Raw genomic sequence first — 19247 nt, 5'->3', positions numbered from 1 at the left:
GAATTAATTCGTTTGTCATGGTGGTTAAACAACACTGACGATTTACAGTCTGTCAGCAATATGCCAACAGAACTAGTAAATCTCGGTGGTGACTGTTTGGGAAACGTCGTTTTCTATTGCGGTGAAGAGGTAGATTCCTCAACTATTTTAGTGCATGGCATCCGATATTTGGCATTCCCAGACCACAGACATTACAATATTGTCGTGTCCGCTTCCGAAAGCGAGTTCAAACAGCAAAACGATTCGACAGACGAACTACGATGTGAAACCATCATCGTGAATGTATCAAATATAGAGACTCCGTCGGCAAATGATGTAGTGTCCGTGACTCAAGAAAATGGCTCTTCGTCAAATTGCGTCGTGAGTGAAGTGAAGAATGCTACTGCAGTCACATCCGTCCGACAGACAGACGTCCCACTGGGAACAATCCTCCTTTCTGTGCTAATCTTGTCTACCTTGGCCCATGGTGTTAGCATCATTGCCTTCGTGTACTCCTTCAGAAATGGCGGCAATTATGATGTAAAGAAGCGTGAGTGAATTTAAGTAGGGGTTCATGATCACGATGATGTATCAAGAAAAGGGGCCAAGCGCTTGTACTGATGCGTCAATAGCAACAGTTGTACAGTAATTGGTTCAGTGCTTGATTGTATCATGAGCCAGTTTATGACCTATATTTATCAGTTTATTACCTGAGAGTTTTCAGATATTTTGCTCAATTCCGTATGAATGGTAAAGAGCATCTAATTTGTAAAATATATCTGTACTACAAGTGATCTGATGCATTGGTATGTCGTCTGAACGTATCATGTAAAACGACGATCTTGCACTACGCATAAATTATACTGTAAATTATTTTAGATTTCAAAATATTTTATTTATTTTATATGAATTTGTTAAATTCGCATACTCTGCATGGAATATAACTATTGTATATCAATAGTATGTAGGTGATAAACATGTGAAATCTTTTGTACAAAATGTAGGATAATAGTGATACTAATACTTCTGCAAATAAAATGATAATTTCACAATTTGATCAGTTATGATTTTACGTTACAAGAGTTATGAATTTACGTTACAAGGAAGAAATGAAATGCATGAACAGCTAGCACGCTTCAAAACGACCCCTAAATAACAATTTTATTATATTGCTTACAAAAAAAAATACTGGTAGGCCTACATCTGTTAATGTAGTATATTCAGTCACTTTTTGTAGTTGTAACTTAATATACCAATTAAATTAATTTATATTTCAAAAAATTATCTTGTCTTTTTTATCTACATGCTAATTATCTTTAAAGAAATAAATTTCATAAATCAATGAGCCAATTCTAAACCATACAAATGGCTATTCAATAAGATATGATTTGAAGTTTATATCATACATTATGGTTTATTTTGATGAACATGATATTTCTGAAGAAAAAGGTTAACAAATAATTTCTCATTTGAGTCATGGTTTATTTCCAGAATGTTTGAAAAATGTACATACCTGTGTATCAAAAATCAAGCCAATATTCCTTTTTACTACCTCTGCAAATATGATTTTTAGATTATTTATTTTAGGTTTCGGTTTAAATTACAAAATATGCACGTTGTAAGAAAAGAATAGCATTTTTCTATTTTCATTCATCAAATGTATATTATAAAGATTACTCTGGTGTGCGTGGTATAGGCCTATAGCTATTTTGCTGAAAATAATCTTGTAATGTAAAGCTTCATCGTGAATGTACAGATATATGTATGAATATTAAGAAGTAAGAAAATCATAATATTGAGTAATCTCTGTGTTTTCAAATTTGTCGAATTATAGGTGTATTAAAAAATGCATTATTAAAAAATACATTGATAGTGGTGAAAACGCATTTGAGTCTATATATAAGTTCAAAATCGAAATTGTCTTCCCCACTACTATTGTAAATTCTTTTGAGTTTGCATTTTGTGACCAATTCTCAAAATTTCCAGCGCTTTGTTTTAATGTTTGTAAAAAGTTTGTAACTTGAGGAAATCGTGGATGTTTCATTTAATTGAGATGAAGTCTCTCACTTTGATATTTTTGTTGTCTCTTTTCATTTAACAATAATGTCACAAGATTAATCACACAAAAATAAACGCACACATATCAAAACCAAGACACTTATCTATCAATAGTCTTTCTTGTTAATAAAGATCTAGTTGCTTTTACTTTCATTTGTCCTTTGAATACAAGTTATGATTAGTAAATGGCGAGAATGAGTGGTGTGAGATGATTGATGCCACTTTGCATTCATAAAGAGTTGGTTTCTAGAGGCATTTGATATATTTTCCAAAATTTACTTCCTCATTTAGATAGGCCTTGCTATAAATTTGAACAAGACTCCTACTATTACCTTTAAATGGTGATCTTTGATATTTGCTAGTGGAAAGTACAAACGTTTTATTCTAAACCTCATCAACGTAGGTACACGCTTGGTTGAATAACGCGAGTATATCTCACATATTTGACGCCTTTATTTTCATATTACTGACCCAAAAAAGAACATTTACAACCAAACATTTCAGCAATCCACAAATACATTCAAATGAGAATTGTGTAATCCGTCATCGGGGTCCACATGATCGTCGTCTTACGAAAAGAAATAATGAAAAGTGGGAAATACTTGACTGGAAAGACAAGATATCTTCATACTTTCCCCAAAACCAAATATTTTGGGGGTAGGGTTAATTAATAACCGATGAAGAACTTGTAGGAGATTGGGTTAGGGTTAGTGATCTGGGTAACATCAATTCAAACGCAAAATCGTATATGCATGAGACCATTAACATTTACTTCAAAGGCAATATTCATAATAGGATTACAATTTGTAAATATAAGAGAAGCAGACTATATTAGAATAATCGTATGTGAGTGCAATAATACTTACTACATAGGCAATATTCATGATAATGGGATTGCATTTTATATATAAGAGAAGCAAACTGTTACTGAAATTGGAATATTCGTGTGTGAGAATCCAATAAAAAGTACTTCATAGGCAATATTCATGATAATGAGATTAGATTTGTATATATAAGAAAAGCAGACTATATTACTGCAATTAGAAGAATCCGGAGAAGAATAAACGAAAGATTTCACCGTATTCAGCGAGTTTGAAAATGTGGATATTAAAAAAAGAAGAGTAGAGGACTATAGAATGCGTGCAAGAGCGATATGGAGAGGGTGGTTGTTTTTTAAGAGACACAAAATTTATTAAAAGTTTCTTTCTCAATAAGCCTATGCGTTTTGCGTATTCTGAAGGCATGGAAAGATAGTTTACAACTATTCACTTCTGACATGATGGGCCTCAGAATATTTACATTATAGGAAAAAAAATACTTGTTACATAGATGGGCTAAAAACTACTGACTCATTTTCTCTCAAAACATTCGCGATCAGCAAAATAAAATGTAGAAAATAATGAGGGTAGCTCTTTAGCAGATAAACTAACTTGTAACTTTTTAAAATCTTCTTTTAAAAAGTTTGCGTAAATGGGGATCTCTGCTTAAGAGAAATATTTTAAGCCCGAGGGAATGCATAATTATGTCTGTGTTTGAGGTTTTACTTCGTTATTGTTCATCTCTCCGAATCCCGTTTGATATTACGTAACACTGAGCACTAAAGACCTTTCTTCATGTTCTTAGGCGATATTCTTCTTTTGTTCCGTTCCTCGGCACATTGGCCACTCGTGGGTAAAGGTCGCCGGAACATCGTTGAGAAAGCAAACACTCGTCTTAAAAATCATGAATAAAGTGGACCTGTTAATAATACAGCGTTCGTATTAAGTCGAAATAAACGATGGACGTGTCACGGTATCACCATCTATCACCGCCGTTTCCCACTTTCATACCAAACCCAATTTCGTAGAGCTTCAGACTGGCGTGATTGAGGAAGAACAGTTTTACTGTTGAAGTGAACATGTGACAAGATTGAAAACAAATGGTACTGGTTCCATCGTAAAACAAGGTAATTATCAAATGTAGCACTGTAGATATCGCTGTTTAACTGTGTCAAGTTTTAAATGTGCTTTTATCCGGCCCTTTCCAGGCATTATGTGAGCATGTCTGTAGAATCGTTTGTTTATTGGTGTATCAGGTGTGTAGGTCCCTTTATCCCCTTTGTCTAAGGTACTGGGCAAGTAATGAGTGGGAGATTTATGAAAGCCATGTTATGAATATGTGTTGCCTGACTAGCATGACGTATTACTAGTAATTGTTATGCGGTATAAAAATGATCAAAATCACATTCCTATGTGTTGCAGTGATATGCCCGAATTCCAAAACCAATCTTTGGCGAATACAAAATGCAGTTTTTATCCGTTTGCATATAAGGATGCCCAAAATAAATTCAGGTGAACTATCTAAGGGGCCGGGGATTTGTCAGTGTGATCTTTGGTGATAAAATATATGGAGCTATGTGTTGATAGCTCCATGATAAAAAATAAGATAAATAACACACGAATGTAAGTTCAATATCATTTAGTAAGGCATATTACCTATTTTCAGTCTTGTACATCATGTAAATATCAACGAACTAAAAAGATTATCCATTCCCTTGGCATTTCCGGGTCATTTTTTTTTTTATTACTTTCATGATTGAGACTCTTGCATATTACAGACTGTACCTCTTTCGGTATTGATGGGGGTTGGCTTTTTATTTATTTTTATTGATTCATTAAATAATGTTATATTCTTTGCCGCGGTCATTAAATGTAATCTCGGTGATTTAGGCAAGTAATCAACCTTATGATAATAACAATAATGTTTTTAATGACGTTACTTGGAAAGGGAATATCACTCACAAAAGATAGTCCCTATGTGCTGAAATATATAAAGATATGTTAGAACATAAAAAAAATAATTTCATGTCTGGTACTGTTTAACAATCACTAATGGTATGTAGTCGTCAACTGCCAAGAGCCTCAAAATTATGGACATTAAATTACATTCAAGTACTGTATGTTACGTTACGAAGGTTTTGCTCTAGTATTGGCCAATCAGTCATGCCAATCATTGAAAATGTCGAGTTATATACACCATTGGAGACAAGAATAATTAACATGAGGCACCGAATTATGATGCTAATAAAGACTGTAATAGTAGGTTGAAGTTAGCTTTCTTTCAACACCCTCTTTGCGTTTAAGCTAATGGCGTGAGTTCATTATGAGACGATGCTTGCACGCTATAAGGAAATCAAAATACATTCTGCTTTTGTCTGGTTCAATAGATGTTAATGAGGGTTTGAACCGATAGTGTTTCCTTGGTAAACAGCCAAGGGAAAACGAGAACTACGTTTTTCTTTTATCTATACCAGAAAATCCCTGGTATAGAACCCAAACCTTTTGTATCTTATTAATTATACCTTTTTTTTCTAAAGAAAGGGCCTACTGGGAAAAATCACCTTTCGCCCATGCCCATTATCATGATTGCCTAGGATAGTTTTATCAGATCAACTCAATCGGATTTTGCAAATGATTAGATTCTTTACAAGGGTTTGACTCGACATTTTTTTATCTTATAACATGAATAAGAAACGTAACTATCGTTATCCGACACAGTGGCGGATCCAGAGGGGCACATCCGACCCTTGCCCACCCCCCCCCCTTCTTTAAAGTCTTTAAAAATGCATGTCGTGCATAAGCAAGAGACCTTTTTGGGGGTGGCTGCCAAATTTTTTCTTTGGAAAATCTTGGACCCGCCCCTGACCCGACATCCTCATAAATAACTACATCCTAGCAGTAATCAGAAGTGCGTCTACGGGTGGAGATCTAATTCCAACTTTGTTCCATAAAGAAATTTGATGAAATACATTCTGACCAAAGATTTCGCCACAACAAGGCTCGAATGTTCATTTATTCATGTGCTCAGCTTCGAGGCTTGTTTTGTGAAAATTAATATCAATATTCTTTTTTGCTATAAAAACTCGAAAATAGTGGCATAGAACATAGGACATCAAAAGCAAGTGTAGCTAAAATAAACCTGTTTCCTTGAAAAATGAACATGGAGTAGCTGCTTATAAACTTAGATACTATGGTCCAGACAGTCCGTAGACTGGACTAGTCTCCCTTTCATTGGTAAATGAACTCAAAACAAATAAATGATGATACTCATTCAAAATTACACATCTCGCGAATTCTTATTGTAAGAAATTGTGGCATAAAGATATTAGCTTCCTTAATTATCATATAATATAAAATAATGTTCTGTTGTTTCTTCTTTTCTTTTACATCTAGACAAGCCTGACGATATGCCAAGATGCTGCACAAACCTACTGAAAATCTTTCACCGACAGAACTAAGTTTGATGATAACCTCGTGTAGAATAAGAGTGCAATGGTGATGTAGCCGAGGCTTCTTCAAAGACACTGCAATGGCTGAACGATCCTGACGAACATCTTATACGATACTTCTGAAGGAAACATGGAGGAAATAATCATTGGCTTTTATATTTTCTAGATTTACTTAAATAATATAATTCAGTGAACGAGGTCGGGTTCGTGCAGAGACATGATCCAGTCTATAAATCAAGGGTTCCAGAAAAAAAGACGCGGGCGTCTGTGTAAAGATTATTCCAGGAACAACATAGAAGATGAGAATGAGTGTAAAAATATGGACTAAGAAACTAAGATCAGGAAATGATTATATGAACTTCATCAAAGATACCTCGAGATTAAACAAAAAGAGGATGCCGTTATTGGTATTACCTGGTCCTCCAGGTCTCTACAAACGGAAGTAAATATATATTGGACAATAATGTAGAAAGAGCTGATCGTGAGGGACTGTCAAAAGTATTATTCATAGGGCCTAGCAAGATACTCGTCAGTGACAATGCTCACCAGGCCGACACTTCGTTTAGGTGCACTCCGCATTGGAAGAATTTTATCATGTAAGTCAAGGTTTTGGCCCTCCCTTGCTCTGGTGACTATCGTGCTTTATCTCATTGGATCATTGTCATTCATGCTTCAGGACAAATCTCTATCAAGTCTAGGCTTTGTACATAGTTCCGATACAAAGCTCAGGGAACTTCTGGATTTACCAAGTCTTAGGGACCAACCACTGTCGTCTTGCAAAGCTAAGATTGAGGTGATTGACGATCAGGCTTTAGGAGACGGTTGCTTCTTCCGTGATCGTATACAGTGCGACGGCATGCCGACAATCAATTCCGCTTTCGTAGACGTGGTCGATAGGAACGTCGTGTTTATCGGCACTCACTTTCAGAATGATTCGTGGATCAACGATACTTTCCTTTGCGAATTTCCCGATGGCAATGTATCGATGGTAGATCCTTTGATTGTTGATGATCGCAGCATGGGTGCACAGCCGCAGTATGTCTTCGTCATGACCTGCCCGGTCCCGGCAATCTACTTCACCTCTTTCTTACCGCATGATCTTCCAGCCAAGCTTGAGGTGGACCTCACCAAACTCTCAACTCCGGTTCAAAGCTATCGCAACATACCACTCTGTAAAGCCGGATGGAATAAAGTCCATTATGTATCCATTTGTACGATGGTCAATAACGTTGATGAATACTTTGAAGATTGGTTGTTGTATTACCGTTACATGGGGATCGACCATGTGTATGTGTATGACAATTCTAAAGATGGAACATTGGTAGGAGTTCTCGATCGCTTCATCAGCCTTGGGTTCGTCACCATAATCCCTTGGGCGCATACTTTCACACCGACAAAGACATACCTCGAGGTCCAAATCGCTCATGAAAACGACTGCCTTTGGCGACATCGACACGACACGGACTGGATCCTTAAAATCGACGTCGATGAATTTATGCAGCCGATGTTCGAGGCACCCACCAGACTGGTCGATTTCCTGCACGGGTTTGAAGAAAAGCTACCGCCATCGGTGGGCATCGTCCGCGTTCGGAACTGGTTCTTTTCGCGTCCGTCGTCGAACGTTAGCAAGGCGATCATGTCGGGAAATTCTGTCATCGAGAGAAATCCTTGGCGGAGTCCCGAACCGACTCGAGAAGGGCGTGGTCGCGAAAAGTGTTTCATCCGTCCCCAATGGGTGCATTACTTCAAGATACACGCCATGAAACTCGGCGGTGACAGTGTGACTTTGAATCCCTATACTGAAATACGACTTGCACATTACAGAAGTGAGAATCCAAGGCATCGAAATTTTCACATTCACAAATTCATCCCGGATGATAGCATGGTGAAATTATGGAAGGCAATAAATAGATGGGTCCTTTTCACCAAGGACAGGGTAGTTGTCTACGGTTATAGGAAACACAGATATATAACATGATCAATTCGGTCACTTCTAAGGGTAAGCAAGCATGCAAAAATGTTGCCACCATGCAGCGTTGCCAAATTCTGCGTTCTGTATTGAATTTTTATGTTTGAATAAACATTATTTCAAGTAGAACTCAGGTGATCTATTGTATTGCATAACTTTAGCTAATGTTATTGGCATTTCGATATAACATGTATAAGCGAAAGATATGCTCAAACCCAGTATTTTAATGCTTTTCACTGCCTTGGGAGTGTTTTGGGTGCATGGATGCAATGATTTTGTTTTCCTGCTTTATTCGTTAATTGAAACAAACTTTTGAAATAAATATAATAGAAATGTTACCTTAATTTTTGTTTTCGGAAGCTTATCGGGCACTGTGTCGAATCCTAGCAGAGACTCAACCATTTACGAAGCATGTTGTCACGCATTCATTCGTATGTAACACAATCTAAAATGTATTTGAACCTGTATACCTATAGAAGCAGATATTCACCACATTCAAAATAAAATTTTACATGATATATTTCTGAAAAATATAAGTGGGTCGTAATATAGCATGACCTTGCGTAAAGAAGAGAATATCAAAAAGGTAAACCACGTAGTCTTTACTATTTCATAGAACATTAGCTGAAAAATAAGGATTCTCACTGTTTTCAGTAATTTAAGATTGTGGAAATTAATACCTTCTAGTTATAAGGGGTACACTCTCAAAATGACAGGATGAAAAAGGGTAAAATACCATTAAGACCAAGGAGTTACAAACGATATCATTGATTCGGCTTATTTCCCCTCTTCCAGTCTTACTCGTTTAGAGTGTACATGTAATTATATGGATTATGAACATAATCCATTATGTTCGTTATATGAACGTTATAATTTAGCTAACATCAATGCATGAATGAGAAATAGCATGAAGTCCAAGTTGGGGCGAAATTGAGTTGGAATGCGGTTTATTGCTCTTTGACCATAAGTCCATACAAAAGTCCATTATTTATAGTTCTTTGTGTATTGAGTTTCCCCTGAAATCAGCCAAAAAATGATGATGCTCCAATTTGTCATTGCTTACATTTCATATTGAATATTGACAATAATTAACAAAAAAACAAATTAATGACGGAAGTATGTTATGCTTCGCAGAATCATACGGTAAATACGTGTGTTTGGCAATCATAGCAATATAGACTGATATAATGATCAATTAACCAACCTCATTGAACCTCGGTCTGCCATGTCTAGCAGTATCAGCGATTGTCGGTGTGTTATTTTCTGCGAATGCAATCAATCTGTTCGTGATAATTGTGGCAATTGAATGTTGACTCAAATACAATATTATATTCCTTTTTGATAATGTATAATTCAATATGTATATTATGTATAAGACCCGCATCACTTTGTATTGGAAATAGACCGCTCTAAATTATGCACAAAAGTTTATATTGCCTTAATGAGTATGCACATGAAGTCATTAACCGGTATTATGCAAGTTCGAGTCGATAGATAGCTGATTTATTTATGCGTGCACGGTTCGTTTACACATAGACCTACCTCAATCGTATTATTTTTTGAAGAAAAATAAATAAAAAAACAAAAGTCTCTTTGGAAATTCACTTACTGCAATCATGTTACTGCTGTTCTTTCCATTTTCATGTTTGTTGGCCTAACTCCTGGTCATAAATTTTCAAGGTGCCATCTTTGCTTCCTGGACATTGAAGAGTTGTCGATAGTGCGTAGGTGGATTTAGAGTCCGATGTTCATTTATGACCAGGTTTTGTTCAGTTGAAATGTATTCCATATCTTGATGAAAATTCAATATATAGACAAATATTAGGCCTATAAAATTATGTGAAACAAACGACAATATTTAATATGAGGATAGGATTAGTGAGGGAGGCAGAACCCCTTCGGCCGATGTCTCATGCACCCCCAGTGCCCCGCGATAGGCTAATTTTACACCGCAGAACAATGAATAAACAAAATTAAAGTAAACGAAAAAAATACAAAGTTAAACAAAAGATAAACTGATAATATGATATATATATACGTGTACATATTTACCCTCACATGATTGCAACACTAAAGAAGCCGCCGGAGGAGATCCGACGAGTTAGATATGTTAGTGGCCATCATACCTTAATTGAAAGTTGCGATCATTTTGCTCCTGTGCCACTTGAAAGGCATGCGAAAGCACTTCATGCTAATAGAGTAGTCTTTTTTGAAAATTCTCGTGTAAACTGGTGAAACTTAAATCAATCAATGAAAATGCCACAAAGGGGATTAAATATCACTATCATGACCAGTTGACCACATTATGTTTCAATATTACCTCAGATTTGAGAGGGAAAATGAAAATATGCCTTGATGATTAAACTACTGAGTGAAAAAAAATACACTGAACATTAATGCCATAAAAGTGAGTTAATTGATTGATTGATTGATTGATTGATTGATTGATTGATTGATTGATTGATTGATTGATTGATTGATTGATTGATTGATTGATTGATTGATTGATTGATTGATTGATTGATTGATTGATTGATTGATTGATTGATTGATTGATTGATTGATCGATCAACGTTTTTTTAATAGGTTCAAATAGAACAATTGAATATTTTTTTTCCGTGTGGGATCCCCACCAGAAAATCTTCAAGATAAACTTTAAAAACTCAAAGAAGAGCAGCACGATTTGTATCTAACAAGTATCAACGCACAAGTAGTGTTGATTATTTTAAAATGGGATACTCTCCAAGACAGGAGAACAAGTAGCCGGCCTTCAAAAATACATCCCCATCCTATCGTTAAAGACTCTTACAGAATGATATTGAAGACTATATATCTCTTTGAAAATATGAATTATTATTACATTACTAAAGCATTGGAAGTTTATGTTATTCCACACCAATTTTATAAAACGATTGATGGTATATATATATATAACAAAGCGCGTGGTCTTGCAATGCATGCCCATTTGAATGAAAATCATACTTCACGTCACATTTTCCATTGGAAAAAAAATTAACGTTGACAGTATACATTTTTTTTTACTTTTCAATACTGAGGGGCAAGGACCATCATTTTTTTCTAGAAAAGATTATCGGCCGATATTTCATAATTAATGAATGAGATTGATGAGGCAAATTAGCCGATGATAAAGGGACTTACAGTTTAATAAAAATCTTGTTTTATTAAACTGTAAGTCCCTTTATCATCGGCTAATGCATTTAAGGTATTTCTGAGTTCAATGAAGCTGGTGTTTCTAAACGTCTTATGTTTTTTTTGGGGGGGGCTGTAGAAACTGTTATAACACATATACATTAGCTTAACTTATATCTGGACATTATTTTGACCTATATTATGATGGCAATCGAATAATAAATTAGGAATCGATTTATGGTGCATTTTATCGATAGCAGACCAGGTGAGGGGGGCAAAAACCATGCGATAGTATGCAGTCGAATTCTTTTTGGTGTTGTTTTTTTTTTTTTCTGATAAATTCGCGTAATAACACCCCGTAAAAAAAGAGAACGAGGCACCCATGACATGCATATGCAAGTGGGGACCTTTTTTTCTTTTTCTTTTTTTTTTTCTTTGCTTGTCAAATTTTTCTTTGACAAAAATGGACCCGCTCTCATCCCCTTTTTAAAATCCTCTATCTGCCCTTGGTAGGCCTATACTGAGAAATATTATGCATTGCTTTTGTTTCGCTTTTTCATCTTCTTCTTCTGATAAAGTACAGTCCACCGACTTGTCGTATTATATTAGGCAGGTCCGATGTGGAGTATGTACAGTGCCATTTTAATAGTATGGGTATTAGTATTTTCTATCCTTCCATAGGTTTGTGTGAAAAACGTTGGAAGCAACTTACATGTCTGCATTCATCAAGAACCAATAAAATAACTTGTTTAGCCTAATTATGTTTTTTGTTCACGCGTAATAAATTTTTTTTTTTTTAAAACTCTTGCTGTAAGATCGTATCTCTGTGACTAGTAATTCATAGTGCGCCCTCTCTTGTTGTAATGCGTAACCAAGTTACGTATCAACTGTGCCAGCTATAAAGCGCTAGCTCTGATTACCGTAAGCAGGCGAGTGCAGTGGCCGCCGGATCTCGAGCGACTCGTACTCCGGACCCAGCTTCCTGCATCCACGTACGATTCCACGGTAAGCCCGGCCGGCCATCGCTCCGGCGTATCGTAGCTAGCTAGCTCGTATTGTCGCGTGACAGTCGCGGCGTCATTATTACGGACTGGTAAATGATGGTGAGGATGATGTGCACGTCTGACTCTGAGGTAATATGGGACGTCTAGAATTACAAACACGGCAAAATTTGAGAGCATGATGAGACCGAGATAGCACCAGACTCCTGACTTTCGAGGTCAAGGCGGAACAACTTCGTTCACAGATCAGCTGCAGCTTTTTTCAGCATGTCTTGTCAATTGTCATTGCAAACAATGTCACTCATTGATCTGCCAAAAACGTGATGTGCATTTGTTGAGCAGACTAAAGACAATTTATTCAACTTTGGTAAGAAACTAGTTGTGATTAAATCTAGTTATAGGTCCTACAGTCCAGATAATACTTGCGGCCCAGTGTGTTAGTGTGGAAATGCAGAGCACGCGGGGTTTAATAGATGCCGCACTGTGCACGAGCCGCTTGCGACGAGTGCCCAGTGTGCATCATCTGAAGAAACCGAGCTTTCTCTGCATTTACTTTTACGCATGACAGAGCGAGTGCATTATTTGTTTTATAAAATAGCAACACATAAACAAATTTTTAAAAAGTTACAGTACAGTTTTGTTGGACTTTCTTGTTTTTTCTTTGCTTGTCAAATTTTTCTTTTACAAAAATGGACCCGCTCTCATCCCCTTTTTAAAATCCTCTATCTGCCCTTGGTAGGCCTATACTGAGAAATATTATGCATTGCTTTTGTTTCGCTTTTTCATCTTCTTCTTCTGATAAAGTACAGTCCACCGACTTGTCGTATTATATTAGGCAGGTCCGATGTGGAGTATGTACAGTGCCATTTTAATAGTATGGGTATTAGTATTTTCTATCCTTCCATAGGTTTGTGTGAAAAACGTTGGAAGCAACTTACATGTCTGCATTCATCAAGAACCAATAAAATAACTTGTTTAGCCTAATTATGTTTTTTGTTCACGCGTAATAAATTTTTTTTTTTTTAAAACTCTTGCTGTAAGATCGTATCTCTGTGACTAGTAATTCATAGTGCGCCCTCTCTTGTTGTAATGCGTAACCAAGTTACGTATCAACTGTGCCAGCTATAAAGCGCTAGCTCTGATTACCGTAAGCAGGCGAGTGCAGTGGCCGCCGGATCTCGAGCGACTCGTACTCCGGACCCAGCTTCCTGCATCCACGTACGATTCCACGGTAAGCCCGGCCGGCCATCGCTCCGGCGTATCGTAGCTAGCTAGCTCGTATTGTCGCGTGACAGTCGCGGCGTCATTATTACGGACTGGTAAATGATGGTGAGGATGATGTGCACGTCTGACTCTGAGGTAATATGGGACGTCTAGAATTACAAACACGGCAAAATTTGAGAGCATGATGAGACCGAGATAGCACCAGACTCCTGACTTTCGAGGTCAAGGCGGAACAACTTCGTTCACAGATCAGCTGCAGCTTTTTTCATCATGTCTTGTCAATTGTCATTGCAAACAATGTCACTCATTGATCTGCCAAAAACGTGATGTGCATTTGTTGAGCAGACAATTTATTCAAGTTTGGTAAGAAACTAGTTGTGATTAAATCTAGTTATAGGTCCTACAGTCCAGATAATACTTGCGGCCCAGTGTGTTAGTGTGGAAATGCAGAGCACGCGGGGTTTAATAGATGCCACACTGTGCACGAGCCGCTTGCGACGAGTGCCCAGTGTGCATCATCTGAAGAAACCGAGCTTTCTCTGCATTTACTTTTACGCACGACAGAGCGAGTGCATTATTTGTTTTATAAAATAGCAACACATAAACAAATTTTTAAAAAGTTACAGTACAGTTTTGTTGGACTTCTACCGCACTGGTTTGCTCGAGCGTGCAATATCAATTTTCGTTGCGCACCTTTTGCACTGCCATGCAGTGCACCAAAAAAGTTGGATGTCCTGTGACGCGTACTGGCCAATCACGATGCTTAAAAATACAGAGCTATTTTATAAAACTCATTAAGGCGTTCTAATTTGCTAACTGACAGACATGACTGAAGTGAAGTGACCGGGGCCAATGGGGTCGAGTGTCCGGACCCTTAACTTTTAATTTTGAAACTTTCCCTTTTCTTAACTTTTGTCTTTGGTTTTGGCTTGGACAAAAAATATGAATACAATAGTTTTTTCAGTTTGTTCTATGTAATATTGCCCAAGACTTTTGCACTCTAACTGATGAAACTTTGCTTGTTAACATATTCAAATGGCTGTTCAAAATTGATTGTCCGGACACACAACCTGTCGGGAAACACAACTGGCTAAAGTCTGACTTTAGGCCCCATCACTTTCAAGCCAACTTTTGGCAATACTATGTAACTTATTTGGCTTGCCTGAAATTTGGGGAGGGACTGGAAACATTCTGGGACATTCTGGCACTGGCTCTAACAACAATTTATGGAAAATCCTCTAAAAAACAAAACTCTCAGGACTTTTTTTTAATAAACTTCAAACTATGAAAGTAAGACCTGCTTGAAATAGATCTGTCAAAATGTTGGTTGGTATCATGTACATGTATTGTCCAGGGTTCGTTACCTATCTTATCCCTTTCCTGTCTTGTCTCTCTTTTCTCAAAATCTCGCTTTCTCTCTCACACACACATGCCTCAGCCATGTTTACCTCTCCTTTTGTTCCTATCCCATCTGATATTTCTTGTTTGATGTCAATTCAGTGCAAAAGATTTACCTTCTTAATTTTTGGATTTGTCATTCCACTTTATCTCATTGTACTATTTTTTTACTTTGGATGATATGTCTTCCGAAGACACCTTATATTGTGCATTTACAACTAAAGTGTGTGGGGGGGTTATCTCCTATGACCGTCTAACTGTAAAAACCAACTTTTCTTTATGTTCTCCTAATTATGAGAAAGGTGAGGAAAAATAACTCTGCTTTCAAAGCATTAAGAAACAAGAAAAATTGCCAAATCGAAAATGATCATAAATATGGAGATCCTTCACAAGAATAGCTCTTTTATTGTGACTTTAATTTGCTGGGTCAGAGCAGGGATTTCATCTAATTTCTGTTTGTTTTTGCCTGTATGGGTCTAAAACGTTCTGTCATTATCCTCCAAATGTGCTTGGATCTCAACAACTTCTATTTGTGTAGTGGCACTCGTCATGTAGCAACATAAAGTATCCGTCATTTACATGTAGCCCTTTTGCATTATTTGCACTGTGTGTCTTACACTATGTAATATCTTTTGTAGTCCTTGAGCCTCCCTTCTAGTAGCCATTTCAGTGTGCAAACATATATTGATTAGGACCTACTCTGGCTAAGCTCAAAAGCAAACTTGTATGTTTATAGAGTGCTGAGCTTTTTCTTCACATTCTAGTGAGAGATAGATGGGCAGGCATCGTTTCTTATTAAAGTTCTGCTCTGTTCAAAAGTTTGAGACTGATGGAATTAAATGTGCCAAACTTACATGTACATTAATGGGGTGCACATTCAAATATACCTTCCATCTGTCCTAATGGTATTCAGAGCATTCATTTTCCCTTTCTTTTTCTTAATATCATATTTATTTTTTCCCTAATTGAACAAGATTTAAAAAAAATTGTGCATATTTGTCTAAAGATTCTTAAATTGACCAAAATAATGAACAGTACCAGTATTTGATTATTCACGAATTTATTTTCCTTTTCTTTCTCCATGTACAGATAGAAATTCTGTGTTTTGGACAACTGATGTACATTTCTACTTAATTGATGATGTCATGCTGTACCATGGATCTACCGAGTCCAAGAGCATGATGGTTGACTGGTGAGAAAAAAAGACAGAAATGTTGTCTGAGAATCATGGCTGTGCTTCTCCAAGCAACACAAAGCCACTAATTTTCAGAATCAACGAGAATGGCGTGGGACCTGAAGTGGTACGCGATGTCCTTCTGGATAGGGGATGGGAGGAGTTTGTGGAGGGTGAGATGGAAGAATTTGACTGGAACCTGTGGTGGCGCACCAGCCGCTTTCGCCTCTGCGACTATACAGACCTGATGCCATGGCAACGCTTGAACCACTTCCCAAAGACCATTGCTATCACCAAGAAGGACACCCTAGCAAGGAATATGAGACGGATGAAGGGTGTGTATGGGTCAGCAGTCTTCAATTTCACTCCAAATGGATTCAACCTGCCCAACGACTACACCAAGTTTGTTGCAGAGTACTCCAAAAGGCAGCAAACGGATAAGGAATCTGGCAAGAAAACTTTGTGGATATGCAAACCCGCTGACATGTCCAGGGGGCGTGGCATCTTCATCTTCAAAGACCTATCTGACCTGACCTATGACTGCAGTGCAGTTGCCCAGAGGTACATCACCAACCCCCTTCTCATAGGAGGCTACAAGTTTGACCTTCGCATTTATGTCCTGGTAACCAGCTTCAACCCTTTGCATATCTACATGTACCAGGAAGGGATTGTTCGATTCAGCACAGAGAAGTTTGATCTGTCTTCTTTAGGGAATATGTTTTGCCACTTGACAAATACAAGCATCAACAAGCTAGGCCCTTCTTACACTGCTCATAAGGAAGGTGTAGGACCTGGCTGCAAGTGGAGTCTCACTATGCTTAGGAACTACTTCAATCAACAAGGTATCAATGATGAGGTCATCTGGCAGAGGATATGCAACATTGTAACATTGACCATGCTGGCTCAAGCACCTACAGTGCCCAAGTCTCCTGGATGTGTGGAATTGTTTGGTTATGACATTCTAATTGACGATAATCTCAAGCCGTGGCTGCTTGAAGTAAACTTCAGTCCTGCGTTAGGACTGGACTGCACTGTGGATCATAACGTCAAGAGACCACTTATCAATGATATTCTAGACCTCATGCATTTTGAAGAGGGAGATGAGAATCGCGGAGGGGAGAAGTTTGTGAAGCTCAAACAAAAACAAGTTTACAACTCAAATAGACACAGCTTTCTCATGCCAAGCAAGAGAGGGGTTATACCTAAGTCTGCAGTGAGAGATAAACCTATTCTTGGTCCTGTAGGTAAAGTCAACAAAGCTGGGTCTAAATCATCCCTCTCTAAAGTTTCTTCAAGGAGTAGAGTTACGAGCGGTGCCAAGCTAGCCCCTATCACCAAGGGCAGTGTTCAGAAGGTTCCTTCAAATTCAGCAGGTAAAAAACACTTAGCAGAGGACGCAGAGGAGGACTATGATGATGAGATAAGGGCTGCTTGCAAGCGAACACCTAGTGAAGTAAGCTTACAGGATTCCAAATCATCACAAGATGAGCAGTTGTGCAATGAACCCAATAGCTCTCAGTCAAATAAGTCTGGCAATGGCATTCAGAATATTCTGCCAAGTCTGGAGGATGCCCGAAAGCAACTGGACAGTAGGAGGGAGTTGATACGTAGTCAGCAACGAAAGCGCACTCCCCTTTCATCGCCTCGTCGGAGACCCTCATCCAACTCCCTTGGTAATCCTTCCTCCATTGAACTTGATGGTGGCAGAGTGGAGGCATTATCTAGCATGTCTCTGAGCAAGTCGCAGAGTCAACTGCATCCACCTTCCAGAGGGTCATGCAGCACGGAACCTACGCAAAGCAATCAATACGCAAAGACGTCCAGGAAAGGTGGCATCCTTCCATCAGGCAACTCGCAGGGATCATCTTTAGATCATGCACAGTTGAAGAAAAAATCTGCCCTGACAAAACCCTTGACATCCAGAACTGGTTTGAAGATGGGGGCCAGAGATGGTCCACCATCAATCATGAGAACTGAACAAGGTGTGCAAGGTTCCAAGGCAAAGTCTTCAATGACACCCCCTCAAAGAGTTGGTGACTTTGTTTTGACTTTTCCATTCAACGAAGCGACACGCCGTGCCAGTGCTCCATCTCTTGATATCCGTACGATCATCAAGGAGACCCAGAAGACGCTTCGGAGGACCATCTGCAAGGCTCAGTCCAGTAAGCAGTTGACTCGAGGCTTGTTGCGGGAAAAGCAAGTTTCTGGTGGAAGCGTCAAGCAAGAGAGGGAAGTTACAGTACAGTGGACCCCTCTGATATCGCAACCAGTTATGAGCGGAGAAGGTTGATGATTACTTTTATTTTGTAGAGATGTTTTGTACCAATGCTGCCAAATGCTCTGTAAACTTTCTTGCAGATGAAATTATTTTTAATTCCTTGATTGAAGACACTGATAAAGCAATACTATACAGTATACTAGTATATCACTCTGTTTGACTCTTTAGTAGCAAATATCCTCCAGCCTATTAAACTGAAGAGTGATTGCAAACTGCTGGGAACTGACATTTTCTTGTTTCTGAAATGATGTTGATCAACATGTGTAACACTTCTCACTTTTGCTATTGACGTCATCGCCTATGCAAACTACTTGTAGTATCAAATATCTATTCTTGTACACAGTACTTGCACGTGTATGTACTTCACTGAAATTATTAAGATGTTTATGTCTAATGTGGTTGATTCACAGTATACAGGGCAACCAACATGATGTACAGCTATATTACAAAGTACTGAAAATTGCAATCTATTGAAATTGTGCCATTGGATTGGCTGAGGGCAAATCGTTACAGAATACTTGTGTGTTATTTTTTACGAAACACTGCCCATATCAATACCTTTTGGGATGTTTTTTCAATAGTCACCTACTCCCCCCCAAAAAAAAAAAGAAATGAAAATGATACATACATGTATAATACATACGGTATACATATATCACTGATAGTAATTACAACTGGAAGAAAAGGGAAACCATAACATATCTATATGATATACATTGGGATTCATTTGAATACTAAATAAATTATGC

At 37.8% G+C, this 19247-nt stretch overlaps 2 protein-coding genes across 4 annotated transcripts; both read left to right on the top strand.

Moving 5' to 3' along the window:
• The first annotated feature begins 3685 nt into the window (after positions 1-3685).
• On the top strand, positions 3686-8308 carry LOC121413807. The gene is made up of 2 exons (XM_041606769.1): positions 3686-3982; positions 6249-8308. The coding sequence occupies exon 2, from the start codon at positions 6843-6845 to the stop codon at positions 8280-8282; it is 1440 nt and encodes a 479-aa protein (XP_041462703.1). The 5' UTR covers positions 3686-3982; positions 6249-6842; the 3' UTR covers positions 8283-8308.
• A 4014-nt stretch (positions 8309-12322) lies between these two features.
• LOC121413806 (probable tubulin polyglutamylase TTLL2) lies at positions 12323-18619 on the top strand. 3 transcript variants are annotated; one of them, XM_041606765.1, is made up of 2 exons: positions 12323-12791; positions 16136-18619. In XM_041606765.1, exon 2 carries the CDS (start codon positions 16258-16260, stop codon positions 18508-18510), a length of 2253 nt encoding a protein of 750 aa, XP_041462699.1. In that variant the 5' UTR covers positions 12323-12791; positions 16136-16257; the 3' UTR covers positions 18511-18619. The 3 variants fall into 3 exon arrangements, with proteins under 3 accessions (XP_041462699.1, XP_041462702.1, XP_041462701.1); XM_041606768.1 differs by lacking the exon at positions 12323-12791 and adding an exon at positions 13577-13655; XM_041606767.1 differs by lacking the exon at positions 12323-12791 and adding an exon at positions 13991-14011.
• Positions 18620-19247: the final 628 nt, after the last annotated feature.

The sequence above is a fragment of the Lytechinus variegatus genome, chromosome 4, assembly GCF_018143015.1.
Source record: "Lytechinus variegatus isolate NC3 chromosome 4, Lvar_3.0, whole genome shotgun sequence".
In the NCBI taxonomy this organism is placed as follows: Eukaryota; Metazoa; Echinodermata; class Echinoidea; order Temnopleuroida; family Toxopneustidae; genus Lytechinus; species Lytechinus variegatus.
Note: the sequence above shows the minus strand (reverse complement) of the source record. Positions and strands in the feature narration are given on the sequence as shown.

What these genes read in the sequence shown, in the direction of transcription:
- LOC121413807 (XM_041606769.1), top strand. Translation starts at nt 6,843, where the DNA reads ATGCTCACCAGGCCGACACTTCGTTTAGGTGCACTCCGCATTGGAAGA.
- LOC121413806 (XM_041606765.1), top strand. Translation starts at nt 16,258, where the DNA reads ATGTTGTCTGAGAATCATGGCTGTGCTTCTCCAAGCAACACAAAGCCA.